Source organism: Corvus kubaryi, unplaced genomic scaffold (genome assembly GCF_017639235.1).
Source record: "Corvus kubaryi isolate FWS band 111438036 unplaced genomic scaffold, C.kubaryi_AGA036_p1.0 65498, whole genome shotgun sequence".
NCBI classification, from domain to species: Eukaryota; Metazoa; Chordata; class Aves; order Passeriformes; family Corvidae; genus Corvus; species Corvus kubaryi.
In genome coordinates this window covers 48,250-70,429 of record NW_024582052.1, presented here as the reverse complement: position 1 = coordinate 70,429, position 22,180 = coordinate 48,250, and the positions used below count along the sequence as shown (strand labels likewise).

Below are 22,180 nucleotides of genomic sequence, written 5' to 3'. Positions count from 1 at the left end.
AAAGTTAGGAGTTAACGTTTTTCTTAGGTGGCAAATTTTAGAAGTGTATGTCTGCTACATCTGTTGTGCTTCTCAGGCTCTCAAATGCAGTTGACACAATGAGGAACACCTTAGAGAAAAAAATCTCCTCCTAGTTATAAATGCAGTCTAGAGAATGAGCATTGATAATGAGAAATTCTTCCTTTTGGAACTTGGATTAAATCCCTAAATAGAATTCTGAAGTTTTAAGTTTCAGGTGTGTGGCAGGGTAGGTTTCATTTCTGGAGGGAAGAAATGAGCCAAATATAAGAAAGAAATACTACCCTCTCCTTTGTTAGAGCTTTTAGATATTTAGCACTTGCATCAATTACAATTTTATATTCTGTTTAATTGACATTTTATAAAAAAATTGAGAATGGTTTTTATCTAGCTGAAGTATATGCTTTTTGCATTACATGTAATTACTAGAAACATGTAATGATGTGTCCCAAGTAATTACAGATTACTAAATCCATGCAACCCTTTACAATCTTCTACTTCAGTCTAAATGCAAGCAAAACTACCATTTTTGTGGAAGGATTAAAAGGAGAGAATGAAAATCACAGTACGACTACAGGGTCTGGTTAATTCCCTGAAGAACATAGATGCTTTTTTCCAGTGGCTTGCACAAATTTAAGAAAATATAATTTGCAAAATCTAAAAGCAATTCAGAGGCCCTGTAGAGGTGTGAGAGGAAGCGCTGGCAAGCTGTGGCCACGGCCTCTCCCAACCCCTCTCATCCCAATTCACGCCATCGCTTTAGAGGGACGCAGTGACAGAGTGCAAAACATGTGGAGGGGTGGTTAAACGAGACTTTAGAGGGGGGGAAAAAAGAAATTAAGTCAGTGGCTGAGCTTTGAAGAGGTCTGTCTAGTGCAGAGCAGCAAGCGAGTGGGGAAGAAAGGAGCAAGCACCTCATCTAATCTTTCTTCTGGGGACCCAGGTGGACAAATTGGCAACCCTGTTCACAGCCTCCCCCCACCCCCTTTGTAGCGTAAGAACTGCTAATCGGATCCATGCTGCTGCAACTGTGGTTAGTTATTAACAGAATAAAAGCAGATTTCTTCAAAAGAACGGGTTGGGGAAAACGGCTCTACAAAATTGCAAGGTTGTTAGAATCTTAAATGCACAGCAGTCGGTTTTTTCCTATTCTGAATTAGGCGATGAATACGGCCTTTCATCTGTCACTGTGCCCATTTCTTCAGAAGGCAGCCAAACATTAGGCTTCTCAAACAAAAAAAAAATAAAATTGTTTGAAAGGAAAAATATTGGGGAACAGGAAGAATAGGAAAACGAGAAGGAGAAATCAGGTTTTGTTTTTATTAATTTGGCCTGGTGAGAGAAATACGAGCTTGCCTGCTCTATTCAGTTCCTGCATGCCAGCCGCTGTGAGCCACCATTTCTGACTGTGGGGATTAGAAAAGATTTAACTGGTTGCTATCCTGGGCTGCACCATTCAGGACTGGCCTCCAACAGAAATATCCTTGGCTGGAAACTCTCTCGAGCTTAATGGAAATAATGTATTAAATGGACGTGGAGTTAGGTGGAGGTGAAAGCAGAAAGAATTTGATTCCCCCAAATGAAACTTCTCATAACTGTAAAGTGAAATTACAGGTCTGGGGTGGATGTTACTGAGGATAGAGAAGCAGTGATCCCTAGATTTAGACTGATTTATGCCTTCATTTATACAAATAATTAAATGATGCATCCTTAATTTTGAGGAGCTCTGCTGCCTTCCTGGTTTGCAGCAGAATTTTGGAATTTGTTGGAAAAGAATAGTCCTCAGCAGACAGGTGCTTGCTGTGACCTACTGGAAAGCCACTCATTATTCGGGTGAGTCGCAGGCTTCTGAAGATTCCCATTGACAGCTTGCTTTGGGCTTGTTTCCAAAATCTCAGGAGAAAGTGCTTCACTTTGGTCCCAACAGAGAGGTGACTTCTGCATGGAGCATGGATGAAACAGACCTGCTTGGCAGTGTCTGCTGCTGCTCTCCCTTCCCCTCCAGAGGAAAAAGATACATATTCTCCAGAGGAAAATATATTTTCTTTCTTGCCCCTTGCCACCAAGACCGTCGTCAGTTCAGGCAGTACTAACAATTATTTCACTTCATACTCCTGAGTATTTGTTACAGTCTTCATACCTTACTCAGAGTTTACACAACCTGGGAATAAAACTTGGATGTCTAATTTTACAGATGCCAGTTTCAGCTACTTAATTCTTTTTTTTTGAAGTCCATAATATAATGAATTATTCTGTAGTAAGGATGACATTTGGATGGTGTTCCATAAGTATTACCTTGGGACTACATGCTGAGTAATGAGGATGAAACAAAATATTGACTAGCTACCTCATCCCGTCAGTGTCGGCTTTGCTTTGAATTAAATGTTGTATCGTGTCAAACAAGTAGCTTCTTTTCATGAAATTAAGATGTTTATGCTATTGCATTTGTGCAGAGAAAAGTCAGAGCTAGGGTTCTCCAGGCCCCTTTGTTCATTGTTGCATTTTTTAATGGAGATCTGAGAGCAATTTAGCACTTAAGTTACAGTGATTTCTCTGAAACTCTGTCACATCCCTGATATGGTGAATGTGACATAGATAGGAAGAAGAAGGTGAGAGTGTAACTTTCGAGAGTTGGTATCTGAGAATTTTACACTTTCATGAGAAGCAAAGTGGGGTTTTTGACTTCTAGTTGATTTTACGTGGATTGTGATAGTCACATATGTTAGGGAATCTGTGTCTTTGAAGCATAATACATTTGTTTTAAGAGGTAATATGGAAAATCAGGGCTAGGCCTGACAACAATCTTGATAACATTTTATGATAAAGAGCATCCATAAATCTGGCTTAAGTTGATAAGCTTCTTGTTTAGAAGCTTGTACAGAAGTTTTGCGCTGCTGCAGTGGAACAAATAAGCTTCTTGCAGTCTCACCTTCAGCGAGCCTCTCAGCCAGCCACCAAAAGCATTCCAAGGCAGGAGGGTTCTAGGTTTGGTCCTAAGTTCCTGGGTCAGGGAGGTGGCAGTTGTCTTGGTAAGCAGGCTGCAGTGGATTACCAGCTTTGCAAGGGGTTATTAGCTGCAGTGTGGTGCTGAGCAGAGCCAGAAGGCTTGGTCTGAGTGTGTTTGACTCTCCATACCCCAGCACAGCCACAGCTGCTCTATCTGAAAGGGTCCTGATGTCTCAGGCCTTTTAAAACATCTGTGCTCAGATTACTGCATAGATAGGAGGAAGGTTTTAATATTTTTGTCTTAATTTGAGAGGATATGCAGACAACCCTTACTTTTTACTTGAATGAATAAGTAATTTTAAAAATACTGTTGATACAATAGGAAGCCTGGCTACAATGCATAAATTAAGGAAGAAAATAATCTTTTTTCTTAAGGGGTCATAGGCTTGATAAGATGAAACACATGACCAGTTTCCCTTTATGCTACCCACAGAAAAATTTCTTTCCTTTGAGTCATTTGCACCTCACTTCCAATTTCCTGAAAAGCTCATTTGAAACACTCCCATATAGAAGCCTACTTATGTTCTTTCATTTCTGATGTAGGGATCCAAGACCCAGAATGTCTCTTCTGGTCTGTGAGCCTTTATTGTAACACTGACTGTGTGATGAGTATCCTGTTATTTTATCAGATCTCATCTTAATCACTAGATTTTCAGGACCTCATTATTCCTAAAACAAAGTTGTTTCAAATTCCAGTAATGGTTTGATTATCCTCCTAAACATCATCATGCTCTTTTCCCTCCCTGATATTTAGCCTCAAATATGTTTTTAGAAAGAAGTTACAAAATTCTCGCTCTAGATTTTGCCGTAAAATAATACTCACACTTTCAGCCTCCTGTCATTTCATGCTGGTTAGCATCGTGGCACCATTCCAGTTTGCATTAGGCTTTCTGGGTTTGTCCTTATGAAGGCTCTCCAGTGACACATCAGCAGTGATGTTGTGTTGCCTTACCTCTACTGTAAACAATCCTGATTTATCCTAGTGATAAATTTGTTTCTTTGAGTGCCACATCACATGGTTAGTTATACCTGTTTGTAGGCTATAACCATTTTAGGTCAACAGATATGGTCAGATTTTTCCTTCCTTTTCTTCTCCCATGACTACCTGATAATCTACAGCTCTTCAGTTATAAAAGGCCTGGTTCTGATCCATGAATATAAATGTTTGCATTTTTAATAATCCAGGCCAAAAGGTGGTACCAAGGGTTTCTTAGGTAGTATTTTGATCATCTTTTGTATTGACTAATATTCCCTACTTTCCCTAATGACATTGATCACAATGTCATTAATCCAGTCATAGCTCTCAATTCCTAAATTAGTTTGGGAATTGTCCCAAAGACAACCCACAAGATCTGTGACTTCTGCCTTTCCTTTAAACTAGTGTTCCATTTTCAACACAGGCTGTGATCAGTCCCCCACCCTTCAGTTCCTCATGCATCTTAAAATTCCTGTGCTTATATCCCTCCTTCCCCCTTTAACTAGTTATTTCCCAGAGGGAACCTGTTATCACCAAAGTGTTTTCTTGATTCAGTTGTTCAGGCGTAATTCTGTGAGGTATTGTCCAGCTGGTACAGGGTGTCTCAGTCAAGCATCCTCCAGTATCATTACAGTGATGGGAGCAGAGAGCCCTCAGCATGTTTCAAAACATTGCTGATGTGGACTGTAAGGACCCCTCCTCAGCAGGATACCAAAGGTCTGCTCTTGCTTGCTATGTTGGCCCTCAGGAATTTACTTTTTACAGTTTTAACTGCATGGCTGTAGCCCTAATGCAGTCGCTATTTAGTACTTTTCTCAGTCCATCTTTTCCAAAGGTAGCATGCAGTCTCTCCTGACTCCATTTGAAGTGAAGATTTTCCAAGTGCAAAAATTTAAAAGCGTTCGACATAATTTAAGAAATAGAAACCCCGCTTACAAGCATGCATTTTTTAATTCCCTTACCTCTTCATCTGACTCCTTTTTTATTTTAAATAGCAGATACTATATTAGGTAGACTGCTGGTTTTGGTAGTTTTAACAATTAATTTTACTAGATAGCTATATAACTTTGAATAGCATTTTGCTCCTCTGTTAAATATAGGGGAAAGAACTAGTGTGGCAGCTTCTATCCCTTTAACATGCATTATTGCATTTTCTGTGGTTTTGCATAATAGAAGTATTGTGAAACATCTGTAGTATTCATTTTGCATACATTTTGGCAGGTGGAGTATCTCACCAATGTGGCAACAATGGTATACAAAACATGGGAAAAGGTCATCCCTGTTTAAACTTCCTTCTGTGTGTCACTGGGTCAAAGGAGGCAGTAGTCTGTCAGTGAAAAAGAAATTACTGGATTTTTTTTCTCTCTCTTAAATAGCTGTAGAATTTATGTTAAAAACGAAAAAGGGTTGTTTTTCTTTTGTAGACATTTTCCTTCCCTAATAAAATACAAAAGTCTGTTCATGTATTATTTAAAGTGTCTTCCAAGAAACACAAATGCAATACTGTTTGAAAGAGAGAAGGATTACTGTCATTTAAAGGAAAGAAATGGAAAATCTTTAAGGTCATTTCTTTTCATGACAAAGAAACTTAGAAAGCATGGCAGACAGGATCTTCAAAGGTTTTAAAGTCCTGTCATCAGCTCCCAATCAATAGGAGCTAGATACCCAAATTAAGAGTTCAGTTCAAGTCTTCAAAGGTATTTGGGTGCTTAACCTCCTTTTACCTTTCACATCACTTCTAAGAATAAAATGGCAGCTCGATTGAAAACATTTTGATGCAGTACCTTCATGTCCAGCACCTGGATAATCTGTAGCACCCCCTGATAATTAGCGTGCTGGATACTTCTCTTGTAAGTTTGTTACTTGCTAGAATATGTGTAGAGTTGGTCGTGTTTATGAAATGTTATGAAATTTTACTTTGAAGTTGGTTTAATAAGGAAAAAATAGAAGTACACTGACAAAATAGCACTAGTGTTTGCAGAGGCTGATAATTTCAGTGAATCTGCAAAACTCCTGAGTCTGTATTGACTGAGGATGCAGATGAAACTGATTTCTTTGTACAAGTTGTACAGGTACTGTTCTAGGCTTTTACTTTCACTGTCTGTGCTTGCACATTTGCCTGTACAGGATAAGGATCCAGCCAGATAACTGATGTTACTGTCAATGTAAAAAACCAGACACCATGTATAATATGCAAAATATGTTGCCTATCATAGATACTCTGTGCACTATAGCTTCTCTCAAAGTTGCCAAGCGTCCACCTAAAGGAGGGATCCTGCTGAGAGCTATGCGGTGCAGTCAGGAGCAGCCCTGCCTTTATTATTTATTTTTTTTAAGTGTTTGTAGAAATCTTAGATGGTTCCCATATACTTGAAGTGCTCTGTCTGATAGTGGTGCCTGGGGCATACACGGTGGAAGTGGCAGTGCTCTGTGTTAACATGGAAATGCTGTTTGTTTACAGTCTTGAGTCACTGAATCCTTCCTGTCAAGCCGAAAGCTTTCATTATAATGCAGGCACTTACCATCTCCACAGCCTGCTCTTGAGTGACATCAAAACATAAGCTGGAATTTGTCATTATTATTGTCATATGCCTCAGAGTTCGTGAATGGGCCATGGAACCCAAAGCCTTGGGCGCTGAGTGGCACGTTTGGTCTTTTGGAGGAGCAATTCTGCCTCTAGTCCAGCATTTGCATCTCTGAGACAGTTGTCACAGCTGCTCCTAGTAATGTTGACTGTCCTGTTTTTAGTGCAAAAGCACCTCATCTGAATAGCTAGGCAGTGGTTACACTCCACATTTTATAGATTTTCTCTTTATTCTGTATCAGTCTGGCCTTTCTTCAGAGTTGGTGCTGAGAGCCGGTGGCTTTGGGGATGGGAAGTGGATGGGGCAGAGCAGACACATTTGCTTTCCTGCATTTGTATCCAACTCCGGGCCCTTGGTCGCTCTAAAGGGCAGCCCCTACTGCCCCGCTGTCAGCCCGGCTCCCAGTGCCAGGACCGTCCGCAGGATTCTTGCTCCTGCCACTGCAGAAGGGCAGCTGCTGAGCAGGAGAAAATGAGTCTCAGCAGGCACAAATCTATTGCCTGTGTTTTTATTCTGTCCATTTCTTTCAAATGGAAAACAATCCGAACAGTTTTTGAGGATGAGGGATATAAACCTGTCTGCTGCTATTTATACTGTGCTCGTCACTGCAAGTGTCTAAATGCTTAAAGTGTATTTGCTGCCTAACCTGAGGTGGTCTTCAAGCCTCTTGGGCTGTCACAAGCAGGCATGTCTCAGACCAAGAGCAAAGAGGAATCCTAGGGGATGTCCAGGCCTCATTCTTCCTCCTGCTTGGGCTGTGGCAGGTTGACTTAAGCACAAGGCTTCGGGGCATTGGGAGGCTGGTAAGATGAACCTCCCTTGTTGACACGGTGTTGAATGGTGACCCAGAGGAGTGACTTGCATCAGTGCAATAAGCACTTGCCTTATTATCTATTAACATTGCAAGGGAACATTTTGTGTTCTGAGCCTCACAGCACTGGGAGTGTTGTTCTTGTTTGGGTGGGTAGACAGCAGTGGATGTCTTTTGAACAAGGTCATAAAAATGGATGTGTCTGTTCGGGCTAGTTATTTTAGTTATTTTAATAAATAACTTCCCTTTGCTTTTATTTGAATAAGATACCCCTTTTCTGTCTGCTCTCTTTCAAACATTCACTTTCACCATGTGTGCCTACATGTTATTCTTTATTCCCATATTCTACATGGACATTCAAACAATATTAAAACCACTGATTCATTGAAATACTTTTTAAACTGTTGTTGTTAGTAATTTTTGTATTGACCGAAATTTTCATTGGTAATATTGTTGGCAGCAGTCCATGTCTGCCTGGCTGGAGGCCAGTTTAAGCTCGGCAGGATGAGCCCTATTGTTCAGCAGACTTGGATTTTGTTAAACTCTCTAACAGAAATATGTGTCAGGAGATTTGCAGCTATAAATTGGATCATGTTGGTGAGGTTGGGAACTCGCTCAGTGCGAAATTGAACATTTCGCCATGCCTGTTGCTAAATGTGTTTGTGCATGTTTCCTCCATGGGTTTCAAAAAATAAAAGAAAAAAAAAAGAAAAAGGTATGAAAAAAGCTAGACCTGTTGAGCTCTGTCTTTACCTTATACAGCTGGTACTTTCTTTGATGTTGGTGGTTGAAAAATGCAGCAATGCTTGGTTTTGTGCATTGAAATGCTAAAAGCAAGTCTGTTATCCCTTTTTTCTCTGTGTGTTACAGGCAGTCAGATGCCACCACAGCCTCCTGGCAGCCAGTCAGAATCCGGCTCCCACCCTGCCTTGAGCCAGTCACCAATGCCACAGGACCGAGGTTTGTTAGGTGTTGGGGCTTTCTCAGTTGGTGCCAAATGCAGCCTTCATTTTAAGTTGCACATTAGCAATGTGAGATTTCCTGGTATTTCTTTTCTTTTCCCAGGGAAAATAATGACAGTCTTCATTGTAAAAGGCTTGGGGGGTTTCCGTCTCCGGGGAAAGAGCAGTTGAATAGCAGGTTTTACCAAACTATAATAGAAAACAAGGTTTTCTCAAAATACAGTGAATGCCCAGGGTATAAAGGCAGTTTCTGTAAATACTTGAGTCATGTCCTGGACAGTACAACTCTTTGTTGTCTATCTTGGAATTAAGATGTAGAGAAAGAGTGCTAACTATGAGCGGTTTTGCCACTATTCTTAGAATTGTCATTTCTAATATCTTTGCATGGACACAATAGTTCTCTAGCCCGTTCTAGGATAAAAATATCTTTAAATATAAAGGGAAATCAAATATTTAGGTCAAATGGTTCAAACATTTGGAAATCTTGCCATGGAAAACCTTGCAGGCAACAGCACTGTTCTAAAAGGGTGCTCCCTACCATGTGCTCACAAAAATAAACAGAGCATTTTCAAATTAAAGTTACCTTTTATAAACTTTAAGCCCTTTTTCCATTCACCTCTTTTCTCCCTAGCTCATGGAAGATAGTTGTCGCAGCTTTGTTGCACGGCCATACGTGCGATCAACTGCTGTAAACTGGGCATCCTGTCCATGCAGTGGTTAACATGTGCCAGTGACAGGCTTGCAAAACAGACACATGATAACTGTGATAAACATGGAGTTATTTATGAAATGCCCCTCCTAAAATTGCTTCCAGAAATATCCCAAGTAGCACCATATGGGGATACCATAAATACTAGAAGTTTTCTCACAGTGAAACAAGTTGAACTCACAGAATGACAAATTTCTGGGATAGCATCCAGGAGGAGCTAAGAGGACTCACAAAGAAGAGCAGAGAGTCTTAATTTTTGCTATTTTTCTGGGTTGAATGTCCCCTCGTCCAGGAATGCTGATTAATGAGAACATGAAATACAGAATTCCATGCTCATTTGTTTTGTTTCCTTTTCAGTCATTCTTTATACTCAGTTGTTAGTGCAGGGACTTATTTTCCCATTAAAAAAAATCAGAAAAATGTACATGTTTGGGGAAAAAAGAATGCTCTCAGTACCCAATACAAATATATGATGCTTTCTGGGATAGAAACGTCACAAGGCAGCAAGAATGGATCGGATGGAGGCTTTGAAGACTCAAACATCTCAGAAAGATGTGTGCATTTCCTAACACAACTGGGTCTTGGCATAAAATGTTACACTGCCCAGTAATAATTTTTTCTGCAGTGTGTGTTCCTCACCTGGCTTTGGGGGACAAGTTAGGCCTGACAGAGCTGGAAAGGTCGAACCTGTTCTGCTTCAGAGCAAAACTGTGGTTCATTGTATGGTCAGGAGAGGTGGACACCTGAATACCTATTCAGAAGTAAAACAGAAGACAGCTGCCATAATTGGGAAGTCAAACAAGTAAGTAAGTAACAGTGAGAGAAATAAAATTTACAGATTGATTTAGTTTGTTTTTTCCTCTTTGCAGTGAGAATTGTGGGTATATTCTTAGAGAAAATGTGTTCAGGAATGTTACAGGTTTTGCACACCTCATATACAAAATCTGGTGTAATATGCATGATCCTTGTGACCCAGCTTGTACAAGAAGTCCATTTGTTTCATGCAGGAGATTCAAAATTTGTAACTAGCTAGGTCATATTGATTTTGCAGAACACGTTCCCCAAAGCTTCTCTAAAGTCTGTGCTGTACGCATAAACATGCGTGCATTCCCTTTTGTGCCCTGCCATTGATTAGAGGCTCCTTTGAAATGGAAAACTTCACCTTTTAAAAAGGCTGTTACATTAGTTGGTTCCTTTGCTTGCTTGAACTGGTTTCAACAGAACTTGAAGAAAGGAAGGAGGGGGAATGATGGGGACTCAAAGGGAAGGTGCTTGTCATTTACTGATAAAAACCTGAGCAGAAAATCGTTGCTGCTAAGGACACCTGATCCTTGGGCATCTGTTACAGTAATTTAAACTCTCAGCTTACTGATACACTTTCTCCAAAAAAAAAAAGAGAAAAAAAAAGGAAAATGAAAACAAAACACCCAGAGACACTCCATAGGATAAGGTAAAGTTGTTTGTTTTCACACTTAGTATAGCATTTCTTTCCTTGTTTAGAGAGAAAATTGGGTGGACAAAAGACTGCTAGTCATTGCTTGAGCAGAATCTTCTGCTCTCAATACTTGAAAAAAATGTTATTTACCAGCTATCATGAAGATTGACCGATGGGTGGGGTCTGAGCTGCAGCACTTTTGGATGCTAAACCACTACCTTGAACCATTAAGTTTACACTTATTTTATTGTCAAAGTGTTTGATTATATTTTACCTGCTTTCCATGGTTACTCAACACCCATTTGGAATCTTTATGTTTGCCTGCCTAAGACTGTGCATCACCAGTCATACCATGCAGCATGAAGCAATGACCACGTTTTTAGATGTACATTCTGTGTGTGAAAGTAGGGGAGTAGTAATGTAGTGCATATACACAGTAATAGGAATTTCTTGGGGGATTGAATTTTTTTTTGTTCTCCTCAGCCTTCTTTTTATACAGCTTACTTCATACTTTCTGTAATGAGCATTAAAATGCTTACTTTTTAAAAATAATTTTTAATTTTTTCGTGTCCTGCTCAAGCTGTAGAACATTTGAACCTGCTCAGTGTAAATGTAGCCTGCTATTCTAGGCACTTTTATTCTTGTCCCACAACTGATAACTGGCCACTGTTGTTTGATGCCCAATCAGTGAAGTAGTTTTAGTTCTACCAACACACATTGTCTACCTAGGAAACAAGAAATTGCATTTATATTATGTACATAACCTATTTCTTAGCTCACATGACTTTGAAAGCACTGGGACTTGAAGTAAGTCCCATACATCTTAAAGCACTGTTGGAGCCGGCCAGCTGCGGAGACAGACTGGTGTCAGAAGTCTTTTGGAGAAGCGAGAGTGTGTTTAGCCACTGTTGAATCCCAACAATTACCATTACTTGGGGCTACCATAATGACAGTGTAGTCATGACTAATTGAGGTAGTCATCGAAAGTTGCTGTGTTTTTGGGGGGAGGGTGCACGTTTTGCTCTCCGTTTCTGATAGACTTACGCCAGACTTTCATTTATATGATCAAAAGTAGGGGTTTGATATTTTGTGTTTATTGAAGTCAAAGCTCTTTATAGACTTTTGTGGCATCAGCCCCAGAGGTAGGGCGGCAGTAATACCTCAGCTGTCATAATCATTTGGCAAATACTTGAGGTACACAGCCGCTTGGGTTCCCTGTGTTCAGCTGTATCTACTTATTTGTTTGGGTTTTGGAAGCTGTACTTTGAGGATGTACTTAGTAGCCAGAATAGTGAGTTAGAAGTTATTTCTAGGGATCAAATAGAAGCCCGGCACATCCCAATTGACCCCCTAATTTAGTTTCCTGAAGCTGCAGCCTGAAAAAGAAACCTTCGTCCTGGCCATTAGCTTATACTCCCATTCTTACTTTTGTAAACTAATGAAGATTTCTGTTTGCTTCTATGAACACTCACCTCTGCAAGCACTATTAGGAGAATATGTGTCACAATGATGTTGAAATAGGCACTTTTACCCCTGCAGGAATGAATGGTTCCTTATGTAATTTTGAAAAAGCTTAGAAAACTTACTTGCTTTTAAATAGTATTTTCATGCTTAAGCAGTTGGGTATGTAGATGTCAGGTTTCAGTCTTATATTAAAATAATGAATTGGGAGCTCCTGAAAACCATTGAATTTAATGAAAACAGTTAATGACTTCACATTATTACTCTAGCAAGCACTCTCATAATGGGGATACTTAAAGAAACCTTATTTATTAGTGCAAATGTATATGGGTCAGAATTAATTTTTAAAAAATCTTTAATTGTTTTCCCCTTATAATTTTCACAGCGGTACATAGTTAAATATTCATGATAATGCTGATGATATGCTAAAGGTCTGAAATAGATCTGGAGTCTCAAAATCAACACAGGTTATTTAACCCTTTTCATCTAATGCACCATTGGGGACTTGCTGAGTGAAATCCCAGAGCACTGGAATAATTAGAAGATAGTAATGAGGATTTAATTAGTCCTTGAGATATGCTGAAATAGGACCACTGAGAACTTTTCTTTTTGGACATGGATTGCAAGCAGAATTGATGCCGTTGCAGCTGCTGTGATGTGCTGGAAAATGTATTCCATTGCTGGAGGCAGTTTCATGGCAGCATTCTGTGCCTGTCAGATCTATGTGGACAGTGCCTGGAGTAAGCACCTCCGAAATTGTTGAATAGAAGTTGCTGCCTTCTCCATCACCTTCTCCTAGTACCGTTTCATTTTTTTCTTTTTTATGTCATTCTTTCTGTTGTACCTTTATTTCATTCCATGTTGACATCCAGCTTTTGAGGAGTGTTGTACAGTTGTGTGCTCTATTAAAAACATGTCACAGACAGGGACAAGGAGTAAGAAACTGCACGCTCTTAATAGTACAGGTGTTAGACTAAGCAAAGTTTGGATCTTTCTGACACTACTGCTTGTAAGGTTTATCCTCAGATCTTGTCCTTATTTAGTATTAGATCTTCACAGAAGTGATATTTATCAGTAGCTGCAATGTAGTAAATTTAAATAGCTTTTTTGGCAGTCAAGATGTTATCCAGTAAGAGGTTGTAACAGATGGGATGTGATCAGGCATTTTGATGTTCTCTTTGTGCTTCCCTACAAACACTAAGTAGTAGCAACTGAATTCATGTAACTAAAATTTCCTAATTTACCCATTAGATTTCATACAGGTATTTTTCTCCCCTTTAACTGTTTTCTGGGCATACTTATTTATGCACAGTCATCACATAAATTCCACTGTCATGCATTTTCTTCTAACAAAATATAAATGTTTTTGCTTGTGTGGAAGACACAGAATACCAATCAGGTGTTTTGCACCTACAATTCCTGATCAGATTTATGGCTTAATACTGACATTTGATGGTAGAGATTCTTTCCCCTGAAATCTATTTTCTTCTTAAAAAGAGAATCCAGAAGGAAGAAAATAGATCAAAGAATTCTTACTGCAAGAAAAAAGATACTGTAGTTTGCTTTTATATCTTAAAAAGACTTTTTCCCTGAGAATACGTTTTTTGCTCTCATTTGGGGATTTGGGATCTATTCAGAGCACTGAGGAGCTAGAGAATAAAACGATTCTTGTCATTAACATTCTTCTGCTTGCCATGTTAACGATGACACCACTTAAGGTTAAATCAGACTTGGTAATAAGTTTACTTGATGTAGACTGAAGTGTTTCAGGCTCTTAAAGAAAGATGCTTGAGACATGCATAGAGTGCAAAGCCACAGGTATGTTTGAGTGCCTCTTCTGCACACAGCGTTCTCCAAGTGGGTCAGTGAGCTCTGTCTGGTATGCAGGAACATTGCCAGGCTGGGAGGAAATCTTCATGCCTGGAAAACTGGGGTTAGAGGAATTGTGCCCTCAATAAGCAGAAAAAGTGCATCGCGTAAGGAGGAAAAGCAGGTTTTAGTTAAAACTGTCACACTAACTCTGTAAAACATCCTTTTTTTATCTCAAGTCACTTGATGAAGTAGGAACATTATGCATAGGAGTACACGGAGCAGGGTCTGTGTGTGAAGGCAGAGCCATGCAGTAGAGCCAGGCACTAAGCTTCTTCGGTGACTCAAAAAGCTACATTAGTTTCTCAACTTAGTGAGTGCTGAATTTAGCGACAGTCTTTAAAAAAGATCGGGCCATCATTCGTTTTTACCTCTGTATTTTTAATTTGACTGTAAAAGTGGAAGTGCACTGAAATACAGTGTCAGTGTGATGAGCAGTTTTTTTAAATGTGTACATGCTATTTTTCTTTGCTATTTTGATTAGCAATGCACAGCAAAAAAGCTTACAATATGTCTACTTTGATTAGTAATCAACATCACTGGGATGAAAAGTTACTGTTTTTCTCCCTGAGTTGTGGAGTGCATAGTTTTGTGTCTGTTTGTCTCTCAAGTGTTTCAGGAAGACCTGGTTTTCTTGGCCAAAAGTATTAGAAATTACATTAACTCTGCCAAAACAGGTTAATTCTTAAAGAAGTCAATCGCCATTTGAGGATACTGGTTTCAGACTATACTTGGATTTAAGACATACAGTAGCCAGTCTCAGCTTTAGGTTGATCTGATTAGTTGTGGCCTACACTAAATATACAGCAGGCCATCTGCAAGAAGAATCAGAGGACAAAAGAGTATGATTTACATATGATAAGCCATGCTGGGAGACAGCAAGACTGCAGAAGTAGAATGTGAAGTAGGTAATAATATCTGTACAATCAAAACCCAGAGTGAGGTCTCAAATAAATTTTGTATACTAGCAGCTGGTCATTGCACTCTTTTTGCTGATGTTAAATCTCATTATACTTGGAGATAAATCTTTATTTCATTTTTTAAACTAAATTGGGGATTCTCTTTCTGAAATTAGGGAGCAGAATTCACTTATTCTGAGAGAGTTTATACAGTTGCCAGCAGAGAGACTTCTCAATAGAAAAGTTTCCTGTGACTTCATTAGGCAGCCATCAAATTCCCTGCCTCTGGGCTCAGGGAGCACGATAAGCTACAGCAGTTACTGATGAAGAACTTGACAGAGTGACAGTCAATGTTGGTGTCACACGCTTGATGTAAAGTTACTGGGTATGATCCCTGTCCCTGGGAGAGCTTCCCATCGTGGCCTATAAACTGGGAGCTGCCTGTGGTCTTCCTGTTCAGCAGCACCATGGTTGTCAGGACACTCTACTTCCTCAGTACCTAACTTAACCTTTTTATAAAGCTTCTGTAACGATAAACAACCTCTGATCTAAGACCCTTTATGTCTTTTTAAATTAATATACAGGACACTGAGTTGAAATCTATATAATGTATATATTTATAGCTATCACTGGATAATTCCTACCATCCCAAAGGATCCCAAAAGAATAAACACTCATCAGGGAACAGCTGCAAATCAAGGAAGGGAAAAATCAGTCAAATCATAAATCATGGTAAAAATAAGACTGAGGCAAAGGCATTTTGGGACTGGGGACAACACACTCATTTTGTGTTTTTGAAAGAAACATTATGATTTATTTTACATGTGTGCAACAGAAAAGACACATCACATATATTTTAGTCTTGTCCACAAAAAATATATATAGTGGTCTTCAATATATTTACTTCATGAAAAGGAAGATCTGAGTTGATCCAAGGAACCTTTGAACAGCAGTATCTGGGGAGGGTAAATTTTTCAAACCTGAGATTTAGACCATTAAGCCTGCAGGCTTTGCACATTACACATTATAAAATGCTGTTCCTTCTTTGCTCTCCTCCGTGATTTTCCTAAGTGTGCATGTTACTAGCAAAACTTAAGCAAATGTCGATTGTACAAAGCAGACGGACTCCTCAGATTTTTCATGTTGCTGCTGAGATTAATTCTAGCAGCCCAAGCTACCTACTGAAATTCAGGATTCCCTTTGGGGGCAATTGGGAGGGCAGGGTGGGCGTTTTTGTACTGCAAGTCACTGTGACCCTGATTTTTCAAGCACCATAGTAAAAGCATCTTGTGTAAGGTATATTACAGTAACAAATTATGTGAAAAATGGGGGATGAGCAATGTGGTTTTTGTTTAGTCTGTGCATGAACATCTCCACAGATGTCTTTCCTTCTTTGTCCTCAGTATAGCACTTAAAATTTGCATCAGAGAGCGTTATGCAAGGTTTGCATTAGGAAAGGTTGGGTATTTCTTCCCTGGCTACCATCTGGGTAATCTGTCTGATCCTTCCCCAGATTCTAATTTATCAATGATAGATTATATGAATTTCAAGGCTAGGCGGTAGCAGAGGGAGGTTTAGGGGTGGGAAAAATTTAAACATTATTGCATGCTATACATAGACTGGGGTTTTGTAATATCAGAGAGAGAAGCAGAGGAGATTCAGCCAGTTAACCTAATAGCACAGCTGGTAAAACACTAGGGGGTCTGGGTTAAAACCTTAGCTAGGTCATTAGTTTCCATCTTCCCCAAAGCTATTCACATTGTGAAGAGAAGCAGTCAGACAAATAAACAGTGAGGAGACTGTAAGATAGATATTAAAGCATAATAAGAAAATAATTTCAAAGAAAAAGAAAACCAGTCCAGCACTTTTTCTTAAACAGAACATTGGTCTTTCTGTGGAAACGAGAAATACTGCAGTGATCTTTGCAGGAAGAACTAATTTTGCTATGGTGATGTTTTCCATTGCTGTTTCACATAAGCAAAGAAACATTCTTTGTTGAATGGATGTGAAGAAATGTGGTGGTTGTACTGCAGATATTAGCAGATGCCATTGTGAAAATAAATTGTCCAGATACCAGAGGGAAATCATGTCACTGTTACTCTAGCCTAGAGAACTTCAGCATGGTTTTAGTGGTGCTCTGATGGACTTGGAGAAGATGACATGGTTTATGTGGGATTTTATGTGGGCTGAAAAAAGAGCTCAGTGTAGAAACTTGATTATGTTTTTTCACGGTTAATGGAGAAAAATTAGAAGAACCTCTAATTAGAAGAAGAGCAGTTCATTAGAAGAAGAACAGTTCTCAGAAGAACTGAGAGAGAGAATGTCTGAGGAAGGAAAGTCTGCCAAAAACTGTATCATGGGTTTGCAAACATTTGCTCTTTTTTCTCAAAGAACTTTCTCCTAAAAACATTTTGGGACTTTTTGTTAAAAATAGAATGTGATTGGAGAAGAAAGAAGAAATTTTAAATATTTTTTTTTTAGCTTTTATAAAATATTATATGTGAAGATATTGCATTGGTGTAGTGCAGGTGTTTTATTTATCTGATTTCTTATTTCTTTTACCTGCCTATTAACTGGACAGGAATATTGAGAATTAGTATTTGCAGTGTCTAAATGAGATTGACACTGCAGGCTCAGCCACTCATGCTCACCGACCCATCACCCTGTGATGCATATTGCTAAGTCAGATGCTTCGTGTGTGTCAAACATAGGGCTAGCTGGGCATATGTTATTAAGGTTGCTTTCTGGAAAATGAAAGTAAGATGGGGTATCTCAAATGTAAAGAAATCTTGTGCCTGCTTGCTCTAGATACCAGGTTTTTTTATGCCACCCACATGATTTCACTTGATTTACTTGGTTTGTATTCTGATACATGGGTCAAACCTTCACCAGTTTCTTAATTGCTGTTATTTGTTTAGACCTGTATAACATTTTTGTCTGCTTAGGTTTTTTCCAGTACCTAAATCTCCCTCACTGTGTCCTTCTCAGTGTTTATTTTAAGTAGCACCTTAGGGATAGGTACCACGCCATTCTTTGCCTGTGACAGTAAGTAGTTTATGGCCAGGTAGAGCTGGCCTCCCATAAGCAATGGCACAATAGTATTTTCTTAGCTCCTGCTGTCTGTAAGCCACACATCTCCAGGTTTGACCACACCATTTGAAGATGTTCATTCAAGTACCATCAACAGTCTGCAGACAATCTGGTTGCATATTTAGGGTTCTGGTATCACCGGCTTATGTGAGAATAACCAACTCTTTCAATTACTAAAACAATTAATGTGTGTGTTGTGTTCTGTTGGATGTTTCCTTGCAGTGCTCTGAGGTGCTGACTGTGGACATGTTTAGCTGGGCAAAAACCCAGACATGGTTCATCAGTCCAAAGCCTTCCTGAGCTGTCCTTGCCATCTGAAATGGGTGGGCTAGGCAGTGTTTCAGTCTGACTGTGATGTTCCTCAGCATCCTGCCATGCTAACAGGGTGCCAAATCACAGAATAATGCTTTTCATTTGTTTAGTTTTACCCTGACACATCTATCTCAGTGTTGTTTGTCCACAGATGAGCTAGATATGGGAGTCACTGCTTTAGATCCATTGCAGTTCTGTTGTATTCTCTGTTGAAAATCCTGAGAGAGTGGATAGAACCCAAACTGCTATCTGAGGAAGGAAGGTCTGCCAAAAACTTGTGTCATGGGTGTGCAAACATTTGCTCTTTCTTCTCAAGGGTACTGACCAGTGCCTTGCTTAAATACCAAGCATTGGAAATTTCTGTGATTCTCCCCACACACAAGTTTTTCCTTTAGAGGTAGTGGAAAATATCTCTTCACGTACTTAATTTTTTTGAGCTGATTCATAAGTACAAGATTTTATGTTATTTTTCTCTAATTAGTTGATGAACACTGTATGCATCCAATCTGTTTTTACTTTTCTTATTCCATGATTTTCAGAGTAATAAGCCTGTCTAGCCCTTTCTTCAGCCTCTGCCCTTGAACAAGGGGAACTTCCTTATTCCTTATTCGGAAAGGTTCCTCAGTTGTTTTCGTCCCAAGTTGTGTCACTAAGCATGCCCCTCTAGAAAGAGCCATAGCCCTGTGTATTTTTTACTTAGGTAAGTTCATTTTTACAATATACTGTTGCATATCGTACCTTTCCTAATTTTTTATTTATCAGATGTGTAAGTTAATGGTGATCTGCTATCGCTGTAAACTCCAACGTTTTTGTGAGCTTAAAATGAGTAAGTGTTCCACATGTTTTCAGGTTTAATTCATTCATGAAAATCAATGCACTACTCCTGGCTAAATCAAAAGACCTCTCATTGACCATGGGTTAAGTGTGTGCCAGTGGACAGTTGCTGTCTGTCAACTGATATGCAATAACCTGTTCCTTTGTAGTCACTTCCTTTTTGTTTGAGCTTCTACTTTTCTGTAAGGTTTTTTCATATTCAAGCCAAGATTTTAAAATGTCAGAAGAATCCGTCTGAGATTTTACAGCAGCACCCAGCACGTTCAGTAGGTGTTTTTCATGGGTAGTGCTAAGGAGATAGTATTCAAGAAACAGATGGTTTTGTCTTGGTCAACGTACAAATGTAATTAAGACAACCTTAGTGCATAATTTCATGAAGCTTTAGTAATTTACTGTTGTGTATCTGTTTTGTGTATATATATGCCTGAGGGAAAGACAAGTTTCTGAATGTTTTTAAAAAGGCATCATAAGTGGTATTAGCTATATTATATATGTGGCTATATATATATAGTGTATTACCAGGTGTTAGTGCTGTTTAGGACAACAGAGGCTTCGTTTTTGTATTTTCCATCATCAAAGGAGCAGAAACTCTTTTATCATAAGCATTGCTCAGTTTATATTTTTTCTCTATATTTTGCTAAAAAGAAAGAAGAAAAATAAAATGCTTCCTGACCATTTTTAAACCCTGTATGTATGTTCTATTTGAACATGCAAACATATTTTATTGTTGCTATGGTGTGATAATTGTTAATAGTATGCTACTCTTCCACTGAGAACAAAAAAAATTGCCAAGATGATTCTGCATTGTTAAAATGTTTTTAATACAGTCATTCTTCACGTATGTAAATGTAGTATAACAGCTAACTAAACGAGGAGAATGCTTCTGACAGGGTCACTTTATTCAGCTACTTCTGAAATAGCTTAGTTTGCCAAAACCCACTCAAGTGTTTTTTCAATAAGTAATGTTTTGTTGTGATGGCATGTAAAGCATCACCTCTATCTCTTTTTATCACTAATATTAAGGGAAGGGAGTAGATTTGTTCACTGATGAGTATGTTGTCACTGCAGTTTCTAAAGGCTTAACTCATAGCTGTTTCCTAGCAGTTTAAAAGACAGAACAACTCACCTTGTTGTCACAGGGGTTGACATGTCAGATGCAGTCTGGCTGTTGAATCACTCCACTGCCATTACTCCAGTGCACCTCTAATGTAATTCTACTTCCTTTCTTTACAGAAGAAAACTTTTATCTTAGATCTAATTTTGTGGAAGAAAATTTATTTGTTTTTGTATCGGCTATAAAATGAAGTTGAACACTAGGGAAAATGTGTGTAAATAAGGAAAAATGAATGTATGCCAGCTGCTCCCTTTCATTTCTGATAAGATTTTTAGAATTGATGTTGTTTTTTCTTTATGATGCATGCATGTTAATGTATTGACCAGGAACCCTTTTCTCTCTAAGACATCTGAGCTGTCTGCAAATATTTGAAATACTTCAAACTCATGCACTGATCTCTGAATGTTGACTGGGCTCTCATGGAGGTTGATGAGGATAGACTCCTCTATGTTGTAATGGAATCCAGATCACAGTAAGAACTGTTCTTAGCTTCTCTACATCATATCTGTAGCTGAAAGGACTCCTCTGCTCGCTGGAAGGAAATTAGAGCATGTCTTGTTTTGACGCCATGCTTCCATGGACCGTACAGACAGTAACAGAACACAGTATAGCATAGATACTCTTCCTGAATTTCAGGATTCCTTTTCCTTAATTCTTTACCTGTCTTAATGCTTCATCTTCTTTCAAGGAAAGATAGCAAAGCCAGCCTTGATTTGAGAGGAATCTTACACCGTCTGAGATGATGAAACCAATGCCTCACGTCAGAAGCAGTTTAGGAGTGTGTTCCTTTTTTGTTGTGTTAATCAACATCTTTATTAAACTAAGGCTAGAGCATGAGTTTGAGTAGTATCACACAGTTATCTGTGCTCTTGAGTTACTGGCATGCCCTCAGCTTAGTTTTGGCCAATGCCCATTAGCACTCCCTGAGCCACAGCCCAGAGCATGGATAAGGCAGGACAAGGGACTGTGCACAAAAGTCATACAGGTAAGATTACCAGGATTGAGTGGGAAGGTTTATCTGGATGGACACAAGTGGCCCCACTCTCTTCCTGGCATGTTTTATTTATGACTGTACACATAGCTGCCCAGTCCATTCCACAGCATCTGAAATGAATGAGAAGGAGGTTACTGAAGAAGAGGTCATTTGAGTACAAACACTTATTTTACTTATTACTCTGGTGCCTTGAGAAGCCCTTTTGACAACCAGCAGAGCTGGTTAAAAATGATAATCTCCATGTTTTTCATTAGACATTAGTCCATGTTCTCCATTAGCTTCAACAACCAGCAGTCCTTCTGTGTCACTACTGGAAATTACTGTACCAGTAGCTTTTCAGTGTATCACCCTTCCTTGTGGTGTTAAGAAAAGTACTACTTGCAATAATAATGGGGCTGAAAAACCTTAATCACTAGCACAGTGTTTGGAAAGTTGCCTCATATAGATTTAAAGGTGAACAGAAAACCCCCCCCCTCACTTTTGTACTAGACACAGGAGTAACTTCACTGTCTTTATAATAAAAATCTTAGTGTGACCAGTACAAATTTTTTCATTCAAATGGATCCCACAAGTGTGATATATATGGTGTATGTCTGTCAGGAACATGGGCATTTATTTCATACAGCCATACGATTGTATTAGGTTTCTAAATTACTTACCAACACTGTCAGCAGAAGACATAGGCTTTGTAATAAGAGTTGTACCGAGGGTAGAACTGTTTTAAAAATCAAAGGGTCTATTCCAAAATACAGCTAAATGGAGAAGGTCATGCAAGTTTTCCTTTGCAGAAGTGTGGAGTTTTCCAACCAGTACAGACCAGTTTCCAAGCTGCCATTTTGCACTCAGTTTTTTCTGTGCCGTGTGTCAATGTCTGCTCTACCTCCAGAGAAAGTGCCAGGCTCTGACTTAGCAGTTCAGGTGTGATCAAGTTCCTTGTCTTGGGGCTTGCACAAAGATCAGGAGAACTTGATGCATATTCTGCCAAATCTTGCAGTTGGAGTTCTAGCACAATAGAGGTTGAGCTGTTTGTTGCACGAAAGAACTGGGCACAAGGGGTGCAGAGTCATCTCATCTCCTGGTTTTTCTCCTTATGACCTGCACCTCA

The 22,180-nt window shown here is 39.2% G+C and overlaps 1 protein-coding gene across 5 annotated transcripts in view; it reads left to right on the top strand.

The window, feature by feature from the left end:
• LOC121673551 (AT-rich interactive domain-containing protein 1B-like) overlaps positions 1-22,180 on the top strand; it is a 206,726-nt gene that overhangs the window by 137,444 nt on the left and 47,102 nt on the right. For 4 of the 5 annotated variants that reach the window (XM_042046919.1, XM_042046918.1, XM_042046921.1 and 1 more), the window contains one exon: positions 8,267-8,356. The exons of the other annotated variant lie outside the window; for it this stretch is intronic. In XM_042046919.1, the coding sequence (XP_041902853.1) occupies positions 8,267-8,356 (90 nt within the window). The remainder of the gene's footprint in view (positions 1-8,266; positions 8,357-22,180) is intronic. 5 annotated transcript variants of the gene reach the window in all.